This window comes from Cynocephalus volans, chromosome 1 (genome assembly GCF_027409185.1).
Source record: "Cynocephalus volans isolate mCynVol1 chromosome 1, mCynVol1.pri, whole genome shotgun sequence".
Lineage (NCBI taxonomy): Eukaryota > Metazoa > Chordata > Mammalia > Dermoptera > Cynocephalidae > Cynocephalus > Cynocephalus volans.
This window is the reverse complement of record NC_084460.1, coordinates 120,033,133-120,058,061: the sequence shown is the minus strand read 5'-3', so window position 1 is coordinate 120,058,061 and position 24,929 is coordinate 120,033,133. Positions and strand designations below refer to the sequence as shown.

The window sequence follows — 24,929 nt, the reverse complement described above, 5'->3', positions numbered from 1 at the left end:
TTAGCGTCAACCGCAAGAAGTTCACCACGGAAGATGAGAGTAGCAGTCACGTCCTTCGCGTCTCATTGCGCGAAGCCGGCCAATAAGTGCTGTTTAGCGGCCCACGTGAGTTGGGCTGATGGAATAAGGCGAGTAGGCGTTGACGGTAGACAGATTGTGGAATGTGGATAGCTTTACTGAAGAATTTTTTCAGTTTTTTACTTCAATCATTCACCGAACAGCCATGGATTCGCTAAGTGTCGGGTGCTTAGATGAACATATAAACAGCTGCAAAACATTTAGTGCTCTGTATGAAAGGTGAGTGAAAAAGAATTCATTTTTTTTTACTTCATATCCCGACTAGCCAATTATAGACCCATTTCTTAACTAAAGCCATTTCCTATAAAATCAATGTGTCCTTTATAATATTTTACTTAAGTCCATCCTTCGGCTTGTATCTAACCAAGAAATACAATTGTACTAACCCAGAAGAGATTGGATGGATCCTGGACATTAAGGAAACTCTACCTTCAAAATTGAGCCCTGAGGAACTAAGCTTAAAAAACTTGAAAATTGGGACAAATCTCTCTGGCCTATGACACAAAGAATTAAAACTAAGAACTGTAAACAATGAGTTGAAATAATCGTCCAACATTAATTGAATATTGTAAATTACTATACTAGGAAATGTAGGGATAGGTAGGAAAATCTTTGAGAATTTAGTCTATTGGTAGAGATTATATACTCAATACAAGGGCAGGGTGGTGTTTTAAGTATTAGCATTTTATGAGTAGAGAGTCATTAGATATAATGTGTCTGTCATCCCACAAGTAGTGGAAATTGGGATTCCAAAACATGTAACTTGATGTCCTGGCCAGCTACCAAAAAAAAAAAAAAAAAAAAAAAAAACCCCTCAAATAATCTTTTGAAATGTACTCTTGCTCTTTCCACTACAAGACCACAAAGAAATTGCTGATTGTGAACAAAGAATGGAACCAGTCATCTCAAGGTCCTAGCCATAACAGTATTATCATCCTGGGGACAGGCTGTTTAAATGGTATAGTGGACACGCTGTGAGCCACAAAAGCCCATTTCTGTGAACCATGGGATTTTCCTCCAGTGGCAATTTTGACCAGAGGAGCAGAAAAACATAATATCCCCTGTGTGAGGAGGAAGTTAAAGCATAATGCCCTCCAAAATGAGAAGTTGCTGAAACTAAAGAAATAGGTAGGCAGGTCCATTCAGTAATGAGATATTTATTACACAGGTGATTTACATACAGGAAAGCTGGATGCTGGGAAGAACCAGACGTCTACAGTGGATGAGAGCTCTGGCTCTCTGGGTTTAGGAAAAGTTTATATAGCAAAAGCTCGTTACTAAAAATAACTTCAAGGCTTTGGCCCGTGGCTCACTCAGTATAGGGTGGTGCTGATAACACCAAGGCCACGGGTTGAGATTCTATATAGGGACGGCCGGTTTGCTCATTGGCTGAGCGTGGTGTTATCTCAACCCTTGGCTGACAACACCAAGCCAAGGGTTGAGACCCCTTTACCGGTCATCTTTAAAAATAAATAAATAAATAAATAAATAAATAAATAAATAAAAATAAAATAATAACTTCAAGGAGACACCTTAAGAAAAATAAGTTGATAACATCATTCAGCAGGTGTCTTGAAATCTATGAGGCAGCAGGGGTTGGGGGGTATCTTGTGATGTTAGTGCTCAAGCCACTGCTGCCACCTGCTGTAAAGTCATGAAACTTGTGTTCCCTTTACAACTTGCTCTAAAATGTTAATCTCATTGGTCAGTGAAACAAATAAATGAGATTAAACAAGAATCAACATGTGGGCAGGGCACAAAATGGCATTAGTTTTATTCACCCTCTAATACATCCTCACATTTACATGTGCTGCATCAACTCAGTTGAGAAGTGCACATATTTGCATGAGAGGCTCAGTTGTCAATGCACACATACTCAGGTTACCCTAAGGATTCTCAACCTTCCCCCCCGCCCCACTTTGCTCAAATGTCTAGCACCACTACTTGTTTATTTACTCCCATTACTCTCCTATATAGCCCATTCAGGATACCACAGTCACTGAATTCCTCCAAAGGCGATGGAATCGTGTGACTTCTTTTCCTCTTTATATGCCTAATCCAGGCCTGAAATAACCACCTGCCCTCCTACAGCTTCTTCAAACTCAAGTTCTCTTCCCCCCCACCCCAATAAAACCATCTCCTGATTTCCCGACTTTGCAAATGCACCATTATCCATCCAGCCACCAAACCCAGGAATATGCTATCCTTGAAGCCTCCACACTACAATCAATTGCTTTAAAACCCACCGTTTATGGAATCTCCTATTTCAGTGCTCAAAAATCTCAATTAAGACTGCAAAGCCTGATTTTCTCTTCCTTCATTTTTATGCTGGGTTGCCATTGAGATCTTTCTAAAATATTAATCTGGTCACCCGTGAACCAAGTTCTTCAGTGACACATAAGAAGACTAAAACCCCCAGTGCAGTACACAAGCTCTCATAATGTGGCATTTCTCAATTTTCTACATTTATTCTCCACTCCCCCAACAGGGTTGTCACACTAAATTAAATAACCCAGTTTCAATGGCTCAAATGCCTTCTTTATTCAAAAATCTTCATGCCATTTCCTTTTTCTGAGAAGCCTACCCAAGTGTTTGTTTTATATTTACTTAAGCAATATATTTACATGCCCCTAATCCTAACTACTCCAAGGGTACTGATCACATCTACTTAACTGGCACAATGAACACAGTTCTTTTAACACTGGCTTTTTGGAGGAAGAACTAAATCTCACTGGAGTAGGCCCAAGACTGGCACTTCTGCCCATGACACCAAACTTCCCAAGTCCAATATCCTTAGGATTCTAATAACCACTAATGCACTAACTTCTGTTGACCATGAAATACACTGCTCAGATCTGGTGAAGAAAGCTTAATTGACCAATGGTCCCAAGCTGATGCTTCTTCCAATGCACTTTGCCTTGAGGCCACACTCTCAATGAATAAGCCTGGCATGAGTACAAATGGAAGCCCATTTCCATGAAACACAGGGCTCCTACAATGGCAACTCTGGCTTGAATGTAACCTCCTTTCCCCAATTTCTAGCATGCTAATGCTTTTTTGGTACTTGACAAGAGAACCCAAATACATTTCAGAACTGCATCCTGTTGACATTTTCAGTGGAATATAAAGATTTGCTAGTTAATAGAAGGACTAGCTGCTAACTGCATCTGTTAGAAACCCACAATGACCATACTGCAAACTGACACCATAATTCAAATTATTTTAGAACATCCTTTAAAAATTTAAATACTCTGCGCCCTGCTTACTTTCCCCTTTGTAATATCCTAAAATATCTCAAATCTGTAATTTATTACATTAAAACAAAAAGCCAAGGAGAGCTACCTGTCCATGCACTGTTCCCAACCCCCACACATCACAGGATTACTTTTTCTGAAGTGGAACCATGTAGCATCATTTTGTTTGATATTTTCAGTCTACATATTACTCCCAGTCAAGTATTTTGTCCAGTCACAAATCCTAAGGACATTTCATCCCAGTCTATCTAATGAACTGCCAAATAACATCAATATAATCTCCATTCAAATTATTCCCAATGCCCATTTTTACTCATAACTTTCCCCAACTAGTCTGTGTTGAACAAGTACATATTATTACAAGGTACTATAAAAGACAATTTTAAGCTTCTTTCACTTACTCTCAATTTGATGAAGGCAGTCACCTTCCTACTTTCCCAAAGCTTACTTCCCCCCCCCATAAGGCCTTGTATTAAGATAACTCACATTAAAATCCCATTACCTTCTAAATCTCTGTAATCACCATTACATGTAGCTCTGACTTCCTTGTATCCTGAAAAGGCTGAATAACCCCCACCACTTTAAGCATACAGTAACTCACTTCAGGGCAATAAGTTTTAAGCCACTTAACAAAAGTACAAGAACACAAATCCACTTTTATTTATTATATACTTTTCATTTAAATCCTTTAGTTTAAATCCTTGAGGGGTACAGCATCTGGGGGGGAAAAAAAGAACAATAATAACATCAGGCACATGTTATATATAAATTTACAAATGTTATTGAGTATCACAATATGGATAAATCTCCCATTATACCAACACTCATCCAACATCCTGGTGATGAGGAAACCAAGTTTTTATAGCCTTCAGTATCTAGGTGAACATGCCTTATGAACTCAAAAAAAGTGAGTACTAAAAGTACATTTAATTTTGCTTTTTCTAATAACAGGATAAAAACCTTTAATAATAAATCTCAATTGTTCAGCAGGGCTGAACAGCACCCCATGGCACCAGGAATATGGTCTACTAAAAATAGACTCTAAACTAAAGAAAAAGGAACTATTTGAGAAAAATCACAGGATTTGGAGTCCAAAGACTTTGGTCAAAGTCCTGAGACCTAGTAACAGGAGTGTGTTTTCTTCATGTACAAAATAAAGCTAATAACACCAATTCTAACAAAACTGACATGATGGAGATGGGAAAATATTAAGAATTATGCCAGGAAAAGGCATGTTGAATTTTTATTTTCCGGCAATTACTTCAGTGCCCAATAAGTATCTTTGCCTGAAAACTGTTCATTCAAATACTATTTTCCCCCACATAGCTATAGCAAAACCTGAAATTTAGGCACCCATTTGAACACTGCCTTCACCATCCTTTAGTATGCCAAGAATCAGATGTTCCTTAATACTCATCATTTATACAGCGGCAACTCAGTTTGCAGCATTATTAACTGGTGTCATTTTACAATCTCAAAATTTCTTAGAGGTCCAAGCCCAACCCATTCAACATGGTTTGACTCAACACAGGGACATTTTGCTAATAACTGTACTTACCACACGGATTCTGTGTCCAATTGCCTTAGCAGGAAGGTTGCTTCGGAATTTGGCACGAACCATGCCACTATTTCCATGGGCACGAGTTACCTTCCCCCAGATTACTCTGGTTTTGTTTGGTTTGCCACCAGGAGTCACTGTGTTGCTGATTTTAAAAAGGGATAGTAGAAGCATGAGAACTCAGACAACCACTACAGTCTGATATAAATTCGAGGTGACCTGTAGACCAGTGGCTCCCAACCCTGACTACCCACTTAATACTTAATTACCTGAAAAACTTTTAAAATGTATGGAACACCATGCATTCAACAGACATTTATCAAGTACCTACTGTACACCAAGCGCTTCTGTAAAATATAGCAGTTTACAAGACAAAAATGACTTTCACAGGATAACCAAGTAATAAGTAAGTAAAATATATAGGACATCAGATGTTTATAGCTCCAATATTGAAAAAAACAGCAAAAGTGGACAAGAAGTATGGAGATGTTTGGGTGTAGGGAGAGGGAGGAATCGCCTGCAATTTTAAATAGCCAGGGAAGACCTCACCAAGGTTACAGTGGAATAAAAAACTGGAACGTGAGGGAACATGCCATTATCAGGGAATGACCGCTGCAGGCAGAGGAACACCATGTGCTAAAGACCTAAAGAGGGAGTGTCCTGGCTTAGGGAAAAGAATTGAAGATACCAAGGAGTGAATTTTAGCTGGGATAAGAGCAGAAATATAGAGCCCTCAATACATAGGGTCTTAGTGGCCTTTAATGACTTCGGCTTTCACTGAGTTTGACTAACTACTGGGGTTTGAGTAAGTACACTCGATCTGACATAATCTTAAAGGAACACTATGGCCTTTAGATAAAAGGAGAGGCAAGGAAGAAAGCACCTCCCCAGAGATTTTAATTGGTCTGGAGTGGGTTAAGAACCCAGGATTAAAAGCCAATGCTGTGCTGGTCAGTTCTCTCAGTTGGTTAGAATGTGGTGTTATACCACTAGGGTCAAGGGTCATACCAGCCAGCTACTCACCCCCTCCAAAACCCCAATGCTGTGAAGTCCTAACATTTTTAAGCATGTAAAAAAATATAATTTTAAGGAATTAACAAAATGAATTGAGGCACTCTATAAAAACTGCTCTATAAACCCTTAAAAGGATCATAATATGGTTCTGTGACTATCAGCAAAAAACATAAGAAAAAAGATCAGAATACAAGGAATTAGCTCATTCCTTAGTTTTCTAAGTGCCCAAGACACCTAAATCCAACACCACCCAGAAAAGTAACATCCTTCTATTCTCTTCCCATTTAGTTCCTTAAAGACCCAAAGTAGAAGCCACAACAATACCAATTCTTTACCAACATCTTTTGTTTATTCTTTCAATAGCAAAATGAGGCAGATCTCAACTAAAAACTCAAAAGCATAACAACAATATAAACTTACTTCTTTGCTTTGTACACATAAGCACATCTCTTGCCCAAGTAAAATTCAGTTTCATCTCGGGCATAAACACCTTCAATTTTAAGAAGAGCTGTGTGCTCCCTTTGGTTCCGGAGACCCCGCTTATAGCCAGCAAAAATGGCCTTGGACCACAGCCTGAGACACACAAGATAAATAATATTAGTCGTGAGCTGTTAAAGGAACTTGTTCATCTTCAGCCAACCACCGGTATGATTTGACTTGCAATGACCCCCCCCCAAAGTTATTTACAGCAAACATCTAATTTTCCCCCCACCAACTTTAAGCTCTCATTTAGGTTTACGTCTGATATTAAAAAACAAACAACAAAACTATACTTAAAACGCGTACCTTCCAGACATATTGCCTTTTAGAAGTCCTGTTCCCAGCAGGCCTTAAAACAAACAAAAGACTTAATTTAAAACCACGCAACGCAAGTTTCCCACCTAGTCCTCTCTCGTTTCTTAAGCCCGTTGAGCAAAAAAATTCCTTTTTGATCGGCATTTCCCGTAAGAATATGCCATCCCCACTTACATGACGCGCAGTGTCTGCCAAGACATGCAAACCTCAGAGAGGGTGATGTCTAAGCAAACTCCAAAATAAACACAAAAGCTAAGTAGCAAGACTATACACTAAAAGCGACTCCTAGAAATTCCAACAGGAAACCTTGAGAAAATGCATGCCACTATCAGTACACAAAATTCAGGGAAAAAAATGGAGATGTGTCAAGCAGGCAGAGAAGCACATAGAAAGCATGACTGTATTCCGGGGGAGAAAAGCTGAGGAAGGGGAGACTGTAGACAAGCAAAGCCAGGTTTGGAGTGACAGCAATAGGACAAAGCCCAGCCTAAAGTTACTACCGCCCAATGCGCAACTGCAGACGAACCAAATGCACCTATTTCACTGCGCCCGCGCCCAGGAATCAACTTGGATTACCGGGGCACCCGATTTCTGGGAGTCAGAGGACCAGCACCATCCGTCCCACATCTCCTCCATCCTGTCCTCTCACTCCCTGGAATCCATAGAAACCATTGGCTGGCAGACACTCGGAGCTGCACCAGTGTCTCGTCGAGGTGTACGGATGAGGCCACCCCAGTTATTTGCCCCCAAAGTTCAGCAGTAAGAGATTCACTCACCTCCACAGGATCCAAGATGGCGGAAAGAGAAAGACCAGGCCCCGCCGCGTGGCCTTGTGGGAAACACACCTCCCGCCCTGCCTCAATTTAGGAATCTTCCGCGACCGCCAGAAATACAGGCCTCAGAAATCGCCTTCGGATTGAAATAAGATACATCCAAGAGCCTTCTTACAATTGTTTCTCTAAGTCTTTTCATCTTGATAAGCTGCAACATGTATTATTTGGGAACAGAGGAAGGCAAAATGGTAGCCAGCTAAAGGCGGAGAGGAAAAGGTCCCCTAAAACGGCGCGTTGCCATAGAAACACCTTAGCTTGGTTTCTGCGTCGAGTGTTGTGGGTGAGAAGATAAAGCCGGTCTAGAAGACACCCCCCTGCCTCGGATACCTAAGATTGATTCGCGGACATAGGGGTATCTTTCCCTCCTTCCGCACAAGAGTAGAGCGAACGGAGACTCTGATCTTACCCTCGCCTGGAAGAGAGAGGCTGGAGCAAGAAAGCAGGAGGAACTCTTTCTTCCCTTTACTTATTTTTTCCCCCTTACTTCTTTTCTGCCTTCTATTCCGTTATCTCTTTCGAGAAATGAGTTAAGTTCTTACCTGCATTCTTTGTTTTGACTCCGAAGGTAAGGACCACTGCTCTGAGGAGGCCGTATCGCCTTTTCAGGAGAACTCTTGCAGCTGCCAGACGGAAACTAGCAGGGCTCTCAGCACCGTGCCTACGTGTAATAGGTCCTCAGTAAATACGTGTAGACTACAACGAGATGTGTTAGTGGATGTCAGAGATTTACATTTCCTAAGTATTGTACATTTATTTGAGTTTCCCTATGGTTTCCTTCATTTATTCAACAAATAATTTATTGAATGACTACCACGTACTAAGATTTGTTGTAGGCTTGAAGAGCAGTGCAGTAAACAAAACAAACAGAAATCTATCCTCACGAAGCTTGTGTTTTACTAGGGGAAGAAGGACAACGAGCAAGTAAACTATATAGCACATTAGAAGGTGATAACTTCTATGGAGAAAAATTAAACAGAGAAGCCACTGTAAAAGAGACTTTTTTTTACTCTGAAATGGGAAACCATCTGAGGGTTCTGAACAGAAGATTGATTCAATTTGTCTTCAATTTTAACGAAGTCACTGTGTTGAGACTGAAGGGAGGCAAAGGCACCAGCAAGAAGATCAATTAGGAGGCTTCTGTAATGATCCTGATGAGAGATGATAGTGTATAGACAGGGGTGATGAGTACAGGAATCCTGGATATATTTTAAATGTAATGCTGACAGGATTTGCTGATGGATGAGGAATGAGAGAGAGGAGTAAAAGATGATGGCAAACTTTTATGAAATAGATGTATATATGTCACATTTAAAATCTTCTGTACACTACCCACTAAATAAATACATTACCCGGGGCCGGCCCGTGGCTCACTTGGGAGAGTGTGGTGCTGATAACACCAAGGCCATGGGTTCAGATCCCTATATAGGGATGGCCGGTTAGCTCACTGGTGAGGGTGGTGCTGTCAAAACCAAGTCAAGGGTTAAGTTCCCCTTACCGGTCATCTTTTTAAAAAGTAAAATAATAATAAATAAATAAATGCACCACCCACTCATAAATAGCTCACTATCCTATACAATTTTCTCTGTCCCAGAAATGTACTAGAAATCCCACTAAAAGAGATTCATTCCTCATGGCTCTAAATATAGGTCCTCCTGAGAGGAATAACACATTAAGAGTGAATTCCTTTTGTTCATTCATTCCACAAATACTTATTGAGCACTGAAACATAGAATGCAATAGTGAGTATCATTGTCATGATTACTGCTCTCATGGAACTTAACCGTCTACTGGGAAAAACTGACATAAACGTTGTAAATTGTGAGCAGAGTTCTACAGGAGTACTATGAGTGCTTGAACAGAGGAATCCTGGTTCACTATGATGAGTCAGGGAAAGTATCACTTGGAGAAGTGTCATTTAAGGCATTTTCCAACTGAAGGTGATGACGCATTAGTAGATTATGATTATGATACTTTTTAAAACAAAATATAATAGAATTAAAAAATCAGAGTTGTTTTAAAGAGTAAGTTGTTTTAGGAAACGTGTTTCAGTTGTGTGTGTGTGTGTGTGTGTGTGTGTTTAAATACCTAGAAAAATACCACTGTTTTAAGTTGGTACCTGATGGATCAGTGAGACTTTACAAGGTGAAGAGGTGAGGGGAAAAGTGATTCAAGTTAAAGGAATAGCATGTGCAAAGACCCTGAGCTGGAAGGAAACATGATTCCACAGAAAATCTGAAAAAACCCCACTGTGGCTGGAGCCATGAGATCAAGAAAAGGGCAGTGCCAGATGGGTCTGTAGAGGAAGAGAGGGGGCCAGATCATGCAGAAATTATGGGCGGCAATGGGAAGCCATCGAAGGGTTTTAAGGACAGACACGATCAGATTTTCAATTTTAAAAGATCACTCTTTCATTTTTTTTTTTTTTTTTTTTAAAGATGACCGGTAAGGGGATCTTAACCCCTGACTTGGTGTTGTCAGCACCACGCTCAGCCAGTGAGCGAACCGGCCATCCGTATATGGGATCCGAACCCGGGGCCTTGGTGTTATCAGCACCGCACTCTACTGAGTGAGCCACGGGCCGGCCCAGATCACTCTTTCATTTTAAAAAGATCACTTCCAATTTGTAGTCTGTTATGGTTGTTCATGCAAGAAACAACAACTGGGTCCAGCATGGCATTGAGGGATATGGAAATGATGGTTTGGACTGGGGGAAATATTGATATCAAGATGAAGGAGGTGGCAAGAATGACTCCTGGATTTCTTGCGTGAGGAATGAAAGCCAGAACAGCATGAAAGCACATAAACATAGCCTTATCTTACCTATGTGAAGAATATTTACCTATGCCCCAAGCCTAAGAAGTGGAAAAACAAACAAGGACATAAAAAAGAACAAAATTCTGCTTAATACCATGCTACTTCCTCCTAAGACTGCCCCTGCACCAGAAAATTTGGCTATTTTGGAGTATCTTTTTCAGTTTACATAAAGATTCTGTTTTCTATGTTTGAATTTTTACATATAAGATTTTTGTTGCATTAGACATATTTGCACCACTGCTCTCAGGATGACTTTTTTGTGAAGAAAATTACACTGGAAACTTACCATTCACTATTCATTCAGGATAAAGCAAAATTCTCCATAGGTGTTCACACTGTAAAGCTCATTTAAGCAGAAAGGAATACTGAGAAGGGTAACATCTTGATAGCAGTATGAAGCTGATTCCCAGGATTAATACAGTTTTTCTAAATGTAATCTCAATTGTTCTTCTAAGTCCAGGTGCAATAAACTCTGTTATCTGGCAGATCAGGGGAATGACGTGATCTAATTAAATGTTAATCAGAATAATAGAAAATAAATCTATTATGTGGAGATTACCAATTAAAAATCAGAATACCATGAAACGTGCTAAAACCATGTTGGATATTAATGTACCTTAAGAGAGCCTTGAAGAGTGCGTGTATCTTCAGTTTGGGTAGCCCAATAAGTAAGCTAACGACTTAATAGACCTGCACCCCATGATGTTGTTTTTCATCTCTAGGAGTACTTGACTAAGCAAAAAGAGGGGATAAGCCACAGCTCTTATAATTTTTAAATTTTCTCTTAATGAAATGGCTAGAAATAACTGATATATCACTCAACACTCCCTTAAACTAATCTCAATGATTCCTTCCTATTTTAGGTGACTGCCTTTTTATGAGATTATACATGTACCATGGAGAGTTACAAAACTAACTCTGGAAGAATGGAAGAGTATGTTCAAATTCCAACTTATTTTGTATATATATTATTAAATTATGCCTTCTGTTAAATTTATATGTATTGCTTATCTATTGCCATGTAACAAATTACCCCAAAACATAGTGACTTAAAAAACAAACATATGTTATTTCACACAGTTTCTGTGGGTCAGGAGTTTGGGAACAGTTTAGCTGGATGATTTTGGCTTAGGGTCTTTCATAAGGTTGAAGTTGGCCGGGGGCTGTAATCATCTGAAAACCTGATGGGGAGTAGAGGATCCACTTCCAAGATGGTACATTTACAGAACTGGCAAGTTGATTCTGCTTGCTGGCAAGGGGCCTTGGTTTCTCACCCTTGTGGATATCTCCACAGGGCTGCTTAAGAGTCCTCATGAGAAGGCAGCTAGCTTCCCTCAGAGTGAAAGATGAAAAAGTAAGGCAGAAGGTGCAATGTGTTTTATCATCTAGGGTTGGAAGTCATACTCTGTCATTCCCACAATATCCTGTTGGTTGCATAGGTTAGTCCTATTCATTGTGGGGGAGACTACACAAGGGTATGAATACCAGAAAGTGAAAATCATTTGTGCCACCTTGGAGGCTGGCTAACACATTCCGCTTTTCGCTAATCATAAAACACTTTTGGTTAGCATCTAAAGATATTGCTAGGAAAATAAAGTTAATTTTGTTTCAAATTTAAATTGGTTAAGTATAGCCAAATATCATAGGCTACATATCTTTATTAAACAGTAAGTTGTTTGCCTTTGGTTGGTCAAAATGGAAGGTATTGAGCAGAATCACTACTTTTGTTTTTGTCTAAGTTCTGTTATAGGACAATATGAACTTCACAGGAACCAATCTACATGCTGCTTGTGCTTTTGCATTTAAGTAGTATTTAAATATCAGTCACATGTTTATTTATTTTTTATTCTTTCCTTAGAAACGAGCTAGAAACCTCAAACATTTCTCCGAAAGGTTCTGAGGTGATGATGTCAGTGACAGGCGAACCACCTAGTGCTGTAGAAGAAACAGCTAAAGAAACAGATGTAGAAATCATCCTGGAAACCATAGAGCCACTCTCCCTTCTTGATGTGTTGAGGATCTCTGCAGTTCTTGAAGATACCACAGACCAGCTCTCTATTCTAAACTATATCATGCCAGTTCATTATGAAGGAAGACAAAGCACCAGCATGGTATATGCACTCACTGTTATTTAATTTTGCTTTTTTCCTTTTATTTCTCCATCATTTATAGTACCTATGCCGATAAATTTAACTTGGGAAATAGCACCTTTATCTCAGATAAAGGGCTACAATATTATCTGAGATATATATATATACTCTCAATGGGTAGAATGAAATAGCCATAGCTCAAGATACATTACCAGGCAGAATATCCTTTTCCAACATATTGGCATTATTCAAAAAGGCCTATAGATAAATTAAAAAAATAAAAGGCCTGTAGATAAATCAATATAAATACAGTATGCATACTAAGAAGATCAAATTACTGAGTTGTCCCACCTGTATATTTTTCAGTTGCTAAAAGCTAATGAAACACTAAGCGGAGGAAATTTGATTCCACCCTTTCACTGAAATGACTTTGTTTTCATTGCTGAATATGTTGCAACCTGCCTTTCTGAATATCCAGCCATATAATTGTGTCAGCCATTGCATTTTCAATGATGTTTTGGACTCTGCAAATCACCACTGAATTATCAAAAACCTTAACCTGGTAGTGAACAAAATCTTTAAGCTCTTGTAAATTTCAGTAACTTAACTACAAAAGGGAAAAAACTTGTAAATACAAATAGATATTCATTAAGTTTAGAAAAACTAAATTATATAATTTGTACAGAACATATTTCTGATTTTATTACAAATAATAATTGCTATATAACTGAGAGAGTAAATTGCTTTTCATGTCTAACTGAAGACCATATTTATTGAGAGAAGAAAATTAAATTTCCCTTTAATTGCCCATTACAACTTTAAAATTTCTTTTGTTGTCGTTGTTGTTATTATATGTATAACCTGGGTTCTTAAAGGTTTTATTAAAGTTTGAAAGTTTATATGAGATTTTAATTTGAACACTGGATCTGGAGTCTAACTGTGTGCTATAAGCAATTCATTTCGCTTTCTTGGCTTTAGTTTTCTCACTTGTAAATTGTGATGGAGTTATGATCTATAGGTCCCTTCCATTGCTAACGTTCTATGAGTTATGAGGTAGTTTAAAAATAACATAAAAGGGCTGGCCCGTGGCTCACTTGGGAGAGTGCGGTGCTGATAACACCAAGGCTGTGGGTTTGGATCCTATATAGGGATGGCCGGTTAGCTCACTGGCTGAGCGTGGTGCTGACAACACCAAGCCAAGGGTTAAGATCCCCTTACCCGTCATCTTTAAAAAAAAAAAAATTAAAAAAAAACATTAAAAAGTATTATAGGAATTTTATTATGTAAATTAATTTCCTTATCAACTTATGAAAGGCAAATAGATTAGAACACAGGAACTAAGTCTTTCAAGGCATGTAAAATTAGTCTAATTCTTAAATTAAGCTAGCTAACAGTACAGAAGAGACTAGTGTCTTCTTATTTATTGTTTCCTTTGGTAAGAATCAAAAATAAAATGGGAAGACATTCAGTTGATAAATGAAGTCTAATCAATGATTCTTACTGTCAGGCTGTAAGAAGAGTAATTTGCCATCATAGAGACTCAAGAAAGAATGAAAAACCTAAATTGATAAAGTGTTCAGCAGAGGTCACCACTCCAGTAAATAAAAGAATGAAACTTTTGTACTGTTTTATTACTTTTATTTTAATTGAAACATAATTGACTGTACATATCAGAGGGGTACAGCTCTGAATATTCATACTTGTGTGCAATACATGATGCTCAAATCAGGACAATTAGTATATTCAATATTACACAATGTAATATTTTTTTGTGGCCCTTGCATTCTTTTTTTTTTTTTTTTTTTCTTTTTGTGGCTAGCCAGTACAGGGATTGAACCCTGGACCTTGTTGTTATCAGCACTGTGCTCTAACCAGCTGAGTTAACCTGCCAGCCCTGAAGGCTTGCATTCTTGTGTTGATAAATAACAGTTTTTTGTTTTTGTGGGGTCTTTTTTGGTGGCTGGCTGGTATGGGGATCCAAACTGATTAATAACAGTGTAAAAGCCCCTTTCTTAATATGAGTTAGTTCCACACCCTTAAAAAATTGTGAATCTCTTAAAAATTTTTTGTTTTATACTTCATATACTATGGTTATTCTAACTCTTGAAATTTAAGATGTCATTTCCCTATACATAAGATATGTATATGATGTTTTCATTCCCCTAAGGCTTCACATTGTTTAGCCTTATAACAACCTTGGGGGAAAAGATTAGCATTATCCCTCTTTTATAGCCATTTTTACAGCTAAGGCCATCTCAGGATAGATTTTTGATTATTAGAATTATGAAATGGGATGATGAAAAACATGTTAATGTACCAGGTTCTACCAGAAGTGGGAGTGATATGACGAAACTTTGGAAAGAGCTTCCTAGCGGAGAATACTGTTTTTATTATCTTTTCCCTTAGGGTCTAATACCACCCTACCTTGTACATAGTGTGTTCTATATAAAATATTTTTCAGGGCTGACGCGTTAGCTCAGTTGCTTAGAAAACGGTGTTGTAACACCAAGATCGGATCCCCATACCAGCCAGCTGCCAAAATATATATATATATAATCTAATATATATATTTTTTAAAATATATTTTAAAATATATGTAATAATATATATTTTTATATAAAAATAAATATGCATAAATATATATACTTACATATAAAAATATATATACATACATACTTATTTTTTTTATTCAGTGAATGGACTGGAACATTTAGCTGGTTTTTTAAAGTTCTCTTCTAAAAATTCACATTTATTTCTAGCAATCTGTAAATCAGGCCGTGACACATTTGTTCCTTTTCCAGATGCCCAAGCATAAAGGTAGAGGAATAATGGTTGGAGAAATCAGAAAAATGGGACTTCCTAGGCTTTATATTTTCCCCTTCCCTCCCTAGATAAAAAAACCATTTTACTAATGGGAAGATGGAGGCACAGAGATATTAAATAGTTGCTTAAGGTTAATATGTTTAGTAAGAGATGGAGCCTGTTAACAAAAGAGGACCACAAGATCCACTAGAGAGAAAAGGGAGCCTTTTTTCCCAGAAAAATAATAATCTGCAGATTGGGGAGCACAGACGTCAGCAGGACTGAAGATTAGCACTCTGCCTAGGAAGGGGAGGAGGCTGGTATTTATGCTTCCTAGGATCAGATTTGCATACACATTCAGTGAACCTAGAGAAATGCTGTATATTTATGGAGGAGGCTATACACGTGCGCCGTGAGTGAACATACCATAAGGGTGTGTTATTGCACAGGCTCCATAGATTAGCTGTGTCTGGTTTTGATGTGGCCTCTCTTGTTGGAGAAGCGGGAGAAGAATGTCCTTGAAATATGTTTTCTAATTGGAGCCATAATGGACCCTCAAGAATGAGAAGAAAGGGGTCGATGGCTGGTGTCAGGTGGACTTGTTGAAGGTCAATGCAGAATTCCTAGCTACAGCTGATTTGGCCTTATCTTCTCAGAGTTGCTTTTGTTTAGTTTCAGAAAAGGAAACTTCATAACAGTAAGACACATATTTGCAGGCTGAGAATTACATGTCTGCCCTTTTCCTCCTGCTGCAGCCATTTGGTTTTAACAATTTGAATGTCTCTTTTTACCAAAGTGAGTCCATTTTGTCTGTCCTTTGCGGTACATTTTAACAAGCTGGAATTCAAACATGGAAGTCTGGCTTCAGAGTCCATATAGTATAGTGTAATTGCTATGTTATGGTCTCTCAATAGCTCAAGCTTTAAGCCACAGATTAAATAGGAATCATTAATTAAAAGACATGCCCTTCCTATGGTCCCTTAATATTCAAGTTTGGGTCTGAAAAAGAAATTATTTTGGCTTTTCCCTATGTGACCCTCAAAATCAATACCACACCACTAAATCTACTATCAACCTCTTCTTTTTAGTATGATTCTTCTTTCATTCTTTATATTTCGAATTTGTGTGTTCAGTGATTTTTTTTTTTTTCTTTTTGGCAGCTGGTTGGATCTGAACCCTTGACCTTGGTGTTATAACACCACGTTCTAACCAACAGAGCTAACCAGCCAGACCCAATGAACATTTGAGTCTCTACCCTAGGCATTATTCTAAGCAATGGGACTATAAAGATGGCCACATTTACTTAATATTCAATCTTATTCCAAAAAGAATTTGAGACTAGCCATAAGAAAAAAAAAATTGAGGGGGCTGGCCATTTATCTCAGTTGGTTAGAAAACCAAGGTTGAGGGGTCCTGGTACTGGCCAGCCACCAAAAAAAAAAAAAGAAAGAAAGAAAAAAAAAAATTGAAGTGGACCAAGATCTCCTAAGACAGTGTCCCTTCCCTCATACAACCTATAATCTGTTGGAGATATTTCACTAATAATTACAATATTGTAAATATCTGTTAACAGAGATATTTCACAAAGAACTTTACCTCTGATCAGAGTCTTAAAATTTACCAGGTGGTAAGTTGGGGAATGACAGAGAAAGGGAATGTTGTATGAGCGCAAGAAGACCCAAAACAGCAGGACATGTGGTTTGGTGTGGCTGAAGAAAAAGGCACATTTTCTTGGAGTATAGAGTACAAGTGGGAGAAGATGAGGTTAAAAAATGTAGACAGAGGCCCTCTTTTTTATAGTATTGTCTCTTTACTTTTAGAATATCTTAACATCATTTATTTTTTTAAAAAAAGAAAAGAAAAGAAATAAATTTACAAGGAAAAAGCCTGGACAAACTACCGATGGTCTCAACAACTTTGAAAATGACTAGTCCATTCTTACCTAACGAAGGACCCAAGTTGCCAGAAATCAGTCAAGGAGGCCAATTTGCCATGGAGTTTAACAAAATGCAGGATCTTGTCTTCAAAAAACCTACAAGGCAGACCATAATGACTATGGAGACACTGAAGAAAATTCAGATTGATAGGTAAGGAAGGAGAGCATATTTTGTAATGAAATAATGTATTTATACATAGATGATAGAATGGGTGCAAGGGTGGCTGATTGCTTTTTTCTCTTATGGGTTAGTCATTTCTGTATATTCAAGTGACTCCTGATAACAGGATTAGCTAAAGACTGCCTAGAGGCAATGTGGTAGGATTGAAAGCATAGTGGCTATATGATCTTGGACAAGTTTATTGAGACTTTGTTTCCAATTTTTCTGTGGTTGTGGTTGTGGGGTTTTTTGTTTTGTTTTGTTTTTTCAGTTTTCTTTGGCAGCTAGCCTGTACAAGGATCTGAACCCCTGACCTTGGTATTATAACACTGTACTCTAATCAACTCAGCTAACTGGCCAGCCCTTGTTTCCAGTTTTTAAAAATGAGGATAATGATAGCAACCTTTCAACATTAGTGTAAGGATTAGAAATAAGGCTTTAGCCTAGTGTCTGGCACAATTGGCAGCTACTATGATGACTTATCCATTAATAAGAGACAGCCTCTATCAAAGTAGCCAAAATCTTTTTTTTTTTTTTTTAAAGATGACTGGTAAAGGGATCTTAACCCTTGACTTGGTGTTGTCAGCACTATGCCCATCCAGTGAACTAACCAGCCATCCCTATATGGAATCCGAACCGTGGCCTTGGTGTTATCAGCACCACACTCTCCTGAGTGAGCCTCGGGCCAGCCCCCAAAGTAGCCAAATTCTAAACTGTGTTTTAGTTCTGAAGGTTTCTTAAAGGCAGACTCAATTTTCATCATCTCATTTTTTAGTTTTTTTATTGTCAGATGGCTCGCTAACAAGACTGTTAAATTTAAAAGAGGGTGTAACATTATGGTAAGGACTTTTGGTAAATGATAGTTTACAGCAATTACCCAGGGCCACTAGCTAAATCCAAGCTGAATTCTGTTTTTGAAAAGTGTATTGGAATATGGCATTTTCCATTTGTTCATACATTATCTATGGCTGCTTTCATGCTACAATGGCAGAGGTGAGTAGTTGCAAAAGAGGATTTATGGCCTGCAAAGCCAAAAAAATTTACTATTAGTCCCTTTACAGAAAAAAGTTTGTTGACCCCTGTATTAGATCCTAACCAAAGATAATATCGTTTGTCAAAATCAATCTGGTTCAGATTTGCACACATGACTGCCTGATCTACTTAATGTCCTTTTCATTCTCAGTGTGATGACATATCTTTTCCTAAGAAGTCCAAAATACCAATCTCAGATTATTATTAGGGCATTAGTCCTGGGTTATATTCCGTATCAAACTCAGTCATGAAACCCAGGGGGATGAGTAATCGTGAAATGTATATCTCCATCAGTTATATAGAATCAAAGTGGAAATCAAAATATCAAAGGCATAAAAATTACAACAGCTTATGAATTTAAAATGGGAATTTGTAGCAAGTTTGTGTATGCTTTCCTTGCTCTAATCATCTTTATGCATTATAATCTTGTTGAATTGTAATAAGAATTTTTAGTTATTTTATCTTAACATACTACTGTCTTAATTGGCTTTTATTTGCAATTCTGGAGTCAGGCAATACCTCATTCTATAAAATAGAGTGAGTGTTCCGATGAGCTGAGTAGAGGAGGTTAGCTTTATAAGCAGAAAGAGACTGAAGAAAGCAGACACAGAGAACAAAAAGCAGAGTGGTCAGTTTCAAAGTTACTTTCCTTGTAAAGGTTAAAGCAGAGGGGACTTTCTTATTCCTTCTGGCAAAGTGGTCTGTTTGGTGATTTGGCAGTTATCTCTCTCTCCTGATTTCTTGGAAGATCAGATAAACAACTTAGTTTTGCCTTCTTGGCTTGGAACTTTAGTGTGAGTTTGGTTTGTTGGGCCTAGTGCAGGGGCTCAATCTAAACCAATGGCCTTTTATAAATTTTATTTAATACTATGCAAGAGAAAAATTCTTGTTGCTCAAATTCTTATTTTTCAGTTTCTTGACTCCAGTATAGTCAACTATTTTTCTTAATATGGTTACTGAATCTTTTTGTGAACTATTGTTAATAAACTGTTATGTAAAATAATAAGAGGAATTCTTGCTAACTCTGTATCAAAACATTAAATGGCAGTTTTAAAAACTCTCCACTTAGGAAAATATGATAAAGAGTAATTGGACTAGGAGTCAGGAAACCTGGGTTCTATAGTTCCAGCTCTTTCTGGAACAAGTTATGTGTCACTGGGCAAGTCACTTAACCTTCCTAAGCCTGGGTTCACTCATCTCTAAAATGTGAGGGTTTGATTAGCTCTTTCTTTTTTCTTTTCCTTTTTTAAAATTTTAAATGATTTAAGTTCATGGGCTGGACAGTTAGCTCAGTTAGTTAGAGTTTACAGTTGATAACACCAAAGTCAAGGGTTTGGGTCCCTGTACCGGCCAGTGGCCTAAATAAATAAATAAATGATTTAACTTCAAAATTATGAAATATTTGGGCCGAGCCCGTGGCGCACTCGGGAGAGTGCGACGCTCCCGCCGCGGGTTCGGATCCTATATAGGACTGGCCGGTGCACTCACTGGCTGTGTGCCGGTCAAGAAAAAGACAAAAAAAAAAAAAAAAAAATTATGAAATATTTTAAAAATGCAGAAAAGTATGAAGAAAAAATAATAAATATTTATGTATGTAACCACCAAATTTTAGAATTTTACCATGGTTGCTTTAGAGGTTTTATTTATTTATTTATTTATTTATTTTTTATTTTTTATTTTTATTTTTTTTTTGACCGGTAAGTGGATCGAAACCCTCGGCATGGTGCGGTCTGCACCATGCTCAGCCAGTGAGCGCACCGGCCATCCCTATATAGGATCCGAACCTGCGGCCTCAGCGCTACCAGCATTGCACTCTCCTTAGTGAGCCATGGGGCCAGCCCAAGGTTTTTTTTTTTTTAAAGAAATGAAATATTTCAGATATAATTGAAGGCTCTAATCCCAATCTCCTCACTCTTTTCCCAAAGATAAACACGCTTCTGAATTTGGTGTTTATTATTCTCTTTCATGTTATGATAGTTTTATTATGTATTTATGTGTTTTATTTAAATGATACAAGTAGTTTTACATGTTTTTTTATAATAAAGAAAACGAAATTTATTGCTTGCAGTTTCTGAGGGTGGGAAGTCCAAAGTCCAGGGCACACCTCTGGTGAGGGCGTTGGTGGTGGCAACAGAGAGGGCAGGGTATCACATTGTGAAAATGGTTGAGCAGAGAGAGCAAGAGAGAGCAGAGCAGAGCAGTTTTACATGTTTTAAAACGTTATATACATAGTTTCATACAGTACATTCAATATTTGTTCCTGGTTTTTGGTATGCAAACTTTTTCAGGTTAAGAAAGTTCTCTTTTATTTCTAGTTTGCTAAGAGTTTTTTTGTTGTTTTTGTTGTTTTCAAAAGATGAGTGAATGTTGAATTTTGCCAAATGACTTTCCTGTATTGTGCTGATCATATGATTTGTCTCTTTTAGCCTTCATTAATGTGGTGAATTCTATTCATAGATTTTTTTTTTTTTTGTCATTTTTTCGTGACCGGCACTCAGCCAGTGAGTGCACCAGTCATTCTTATATAGGATCCGAACCCGTGGTGGGAGCGTTGCTGCGCTCCCAGCGCAGCACTCTACCAAGTGCGCCATGGGCTCGGCCCCATAGATTTTTTTTTAATGCTAAACTATTTTAATGCTAAATATTCCTAGGATAATAATAACATAGTTATGATGTTCCTTCTGGGTCGTAACTTATGTGATTTATGTAGCCCTTTGTGAATGTAGGGAAATATATCTTATTAACTCATCTTTTTTATTTCTCCTTACAGGCAATTTCTCAGTGATGTGATTGCAAATACTATGCAGGAGTTGCAAGATTCAGGCACTTTCACCCATCTCCTGCAAGCTTTGAGCAAAGAGAGGGAAAATAAAAAGCATTTCTATGATATTATTGCCAGGTCAGACTAATGTTAGGTTTATTTGCTTAGCTGTGTTTTACAATGCTATAAAACTCTTACTGGAAGTCTTTGATTTCTAAAGCAAACCAAACATGTACTTTTCAGGGAAGATAAATAGAAGTCAGAAATTTTGGTTCTATTTCTAGCTGTACTAGGATAATAACTCAGGTTTCTGGGCCTTAGTTATCTGTATCTATAATATATCAAGAATATTCATTCTCCTATAGTAATCTTTCTTAAGACTGAGTTGTCTGAAAATCCTTAAACAGTAACAAGTACATGCCAAGGGAAGTTTTCTTTCCTAGAACCTTTCAACTTATTTCAAAGATTTTCATGCTTTAAGAATACTCAACACAGGTTCAGGGGAAGGGGAAAAAAAGAGAATATTCAACACAATCAAAATGCTTTGGACCAAAATAAAATTCACTTTATATGAACCTATATGTACCCAGAATGAAAAAGTGTTTATCTTGTCTACGTAGGTGGAATTGTTTTTCCTTGAGATTTTTTCTCTTCCTTCCTTCCTTAGTATTGGTAATAACTTCTGTACTAGAGTTGTTATGAACATTAATTAATACATATAAAACACTTTAGATAGCTCCTGGCACATAGTAAATACCTAATAACAATGATAGCAACTACAATAGACCATTCTAGGCACTATTATAGCCACTATTATAGGAAGCAAGAAAATAAGCACTTGCATACATTGCTGGTGGGAGAATGAATCGGTACAACTTTCTGAAAAGTGATTCATCTGCGAAAATAAAAATACATACCCCTAATTTCAATTTCAATTTTAATCTTATAATATTTTTTAAAAATCTAAAATTTCTTTAACCATTCTCTGAGTTTAAATATTTAGGTTGTTTTCAGATGCTTCTGTGTATATTTTTTGTACATAAGTGTACATAAGCAAATGTCTGAATCTGTTATTATCCCATTAGGTTGAATTACTAGATGTAGAATTACAGACTCAAAGAGATAGTCTATAGTTTAATTGATGATATTACAAAGCTGTTAAAAGTATTGTTTACAAAGTTTAATAATGTGGAAAAAATGTTTATGGCATGATTTGGATAGAAAAAGAAAGGTTGGAAATAATACAATATTATTACACTTATGTAATAAAACGAAGAAAAGTATCTATGGAAAAAGAACTAGAAGGAAATACACCAATGAGTTAATATAGGGTTTTTTAAAACTATAAAAACAATTTTATTAATTAAAACATGAGATGTATCATACATTGTGAATAAAACAGTAGAAAAATGTAATGCCAACAGTTAAATGTGAATCCTATTCAAGAACATGCTGTTCTAGTTCTTTTGATTAAGTTCTCCATGGTAACTTATCCCTTCAATTTCAAGTAAAAGATGAATGTTTCACCACTCTTTAGTAAACAACAGTTATTGTCCTTCAGTGGAGAAAGAAGCCACCATTTCCCCAGGATTCTTTCTACCACATTTTCAGTCTCTAATAACATATAACTTATATCCCATAAAGATCCCAGTCTCCTAAGGTTTAGTCCTGCTGTATTTCATGGTGAGTTGATAGAGCTTCTCTTTCCTGTTACTCAAAGTGCCCTTCTCTGAACACAATAAAATTATGACTGACATATAAGTTTTACATTATTCTCTGCCCCAACTCCATGCTCTTTAATTCAGACATTATTTACTTTTACAAGGCACAGGTCTTTTCTTTAAGGAACTTAGATAAAAATGACCTTCACCTAATAAAGTAGGCCCTTTCATCCTATTTATGTAATAAAACTAACAAAAATATGTATAGAAAAAGAACTAGAAGGAAATACACCAATGTTTTAATATAGGGGTTTTTAAAAGTCTTTTCACTTTTCAGTATTTTCTAAATTTTTGCTTTATCAATGGAGAAAATAAACTTATTTAAAAACATATAAACAAAATATACATATTATAATGGCCAGCTGCAAAAAAAAATTTTAAAAGATTATGTGTGAGGGTGGCCCATGCTCATTTGGGAGAATGTGGTGCTGATAACACCAAGGCCATGGTTCTGATCCCTATATAGGGATGGCCGGTTAGCTTACTTGGGAGAGCATGGTGCTGACAACACCAAGTCAAGGGTTAAGATCCCCTTACCGGTCATCTTTAAAAAAAAAAAGAAAAAAAGGTTATGTGTGGTGGCTGGCCAGTAAGGGGATCTGAACCCTTGACCATGGTGTTATTAACACCACACTCTAACCAGCTGAGCTAACCAGCCAGCCAGCCAGCATTGTCTACCTTATAGGAGTGAAATTGGAAGAGAAAAGGGAGGTAGCAGATTGTTCTCTTTTTTTCTTGCACATTTCTATTCTGTTTTGAAATTTTACAATATGCATTTATTATTTTTAATTTCAAAAAATGTATTTAAATAAAAGTGAAAAAGAAATGTATGTACCATTACATAGGAGGGAAAAAATAGTCGAACATTCAATGTAGACAGTTTGCCAGCGATTGATTTTATATATATGATTATTCATTTATGATTTCTTCTTTTAATTTTTCTTCCAATTACATACGCATTGATTGTGATTTATTTAAATTGGAAAATTATATCTAGATTTGGATAAATCAATGACAAATTGTTTAGTATTTTAAGTATTGTGTGATTGGTACTTTTTAAGTCACATAGAGTTTAGTGATGGGTATAAGATAGAGAAGATTTTCTATTCAGTTTTTTTATAAGGGCTTTATTAAGATATTATTTTTAAAATTTTTTTGTTTTTATAACTTTTTTATTTAACTGTTTTCTTAGTCATATTGAGATATTATTAATATACTATTAAAGAAAAAATTATTCTGACACTTGTTAAAATGGTAAGGAAGACATTATTCAAGACTATTATGATATGTGTCAAGACTTGCAATAGGGAGAGAGATTTGGCTTAACTCTAAATACAGCAAAGGGGCCGAGCCCGTCGCGCACTCGGGAGAGTGCGGCGCTGGGAGCGCGGCAACGCTCCAGCCGCGGGTTCGGATCCTATATAGGAATGGCCGGTGCACTCACTGGCTGAGTGCCGGTCACGAAAAAAAAGACAAATAAATAAATAAATACAGCAAAGACAGCTGGGGATTTATAGCCATCCGGCAGAGTGAGGGGGTCAGTGGATGGAAAATTACTAAGAGGAGAGAGATATCAAGTGTAGGAGGATTGTTGCTAAACTACTTAACAGGATTCTTGCTAAACTTCTGGACAGAATTCTTGCTAAAAGCTAAGGATTTAGACATCAAAAGTTGAGGGTAGGGAATTTGATCAGATATACAGGATAATAAAATATCAAGGGGGGGATTCTCTCTAAATTGACTTAGCATTTTAAAAAAATAAGTAAATAAATAAACCGGTTTAGGATTCTTTCTAAAACTGGGCAATCTAGGCTTGGCAAGGATCCGGGGGAAGGGGACCAAGGTCAAGGCCTAGTGGTAAAAAGGGCTCAGAGGAACCCAATTAAAGTTCAGTCACAGAGAGAGACTTTGTCAGCACCTTGAAATTTATCCTTTTAAACTGTCCAGGGCCGGCCCGTGGCTCACTCGGGAGAGTGTGGTGCTGATAACACCAAGGCCGCGGGTTCGGATCCCGTATATGGATGGCTGGTTGCTCACTGGGTGAGCATGGTGCTGACAACACCAAGTCAAGGGTTAAGATC

General features: G+C 37.4%; 2 protein-coding genes and 1 non-coding gene across 4 annotated transcripts in view; 1 reads left to right on the top strand and 2 right to left on the bottom strand.

Annotated features, from left to right (window-relative positions):
• Window positions 1-1,827: 1,827 nt before the first annotated feature.
• On the bottom strand, window positions 1,828-7,455 carry RPL35A (ribosomal protein L35a). Its single transcript, XM_063094882.1, has 5 exons — window positions 7,276-7,455; window positions 6,691-6,733; window positions 6,325-6,477; window positions 4,891-5,035; window positions 1,828-4,049 (listed from the first exon to the last, which is right to left on the bottom strand). Exons 2-5 carry the CDS (start codon window positions 6,699-6,701, stop codon window positions 4,026-4,028), a joined length of 333 nt encoding a protein of 110 aa, XP_062950952.1. The 5' UTR covers window positions 6,702-6,733; window positions 7,276-7,455; the 3' UTR covers window positions 1,828-4,025.
• A 1,228-nt stretch (window positions 7,456-8,683) lies between these two features.
• Window positions 8,684-24,929, top strand: part of IQCG (IQ motif containing G) — a 53,884-nt gene continuing 37,638 nt past the window's right edge. The window contains exons 1-4 of one of the 2 annotated variants that reach the window (XM_063076632.1): window positions 8,684-8,698; window positions 12,212-12,457; window positions 17,093-17,325; window positions 21,137-21,265. In XM_063076632.1, the coding sequence (XP_062932702.1) occupies window positions 8,684-8,698; window positions 12,212-12,457; window positions 17,093-17,325; window positions 21,137-21,265 (623 nt within the window). Of the gene's footprint in view, window positions 8,699-11,255; window positions 11,281-12,204; window positions 12,458-17,092; window positions 17,326-21,136; window positions 21,266-24,929 lie in introns of those variants that run through there. The other variant, XM_063076629.1, reaches the window with a different exon arrangement.
• Window positions 23,432-23,506, bottom strand: TRNAI-AAU (transfer RNA isoleucine (anticodon AAU)). The gene has a single exon. It is a non-coding gene; the product is annotated as a tRNA-Ile (tRNA).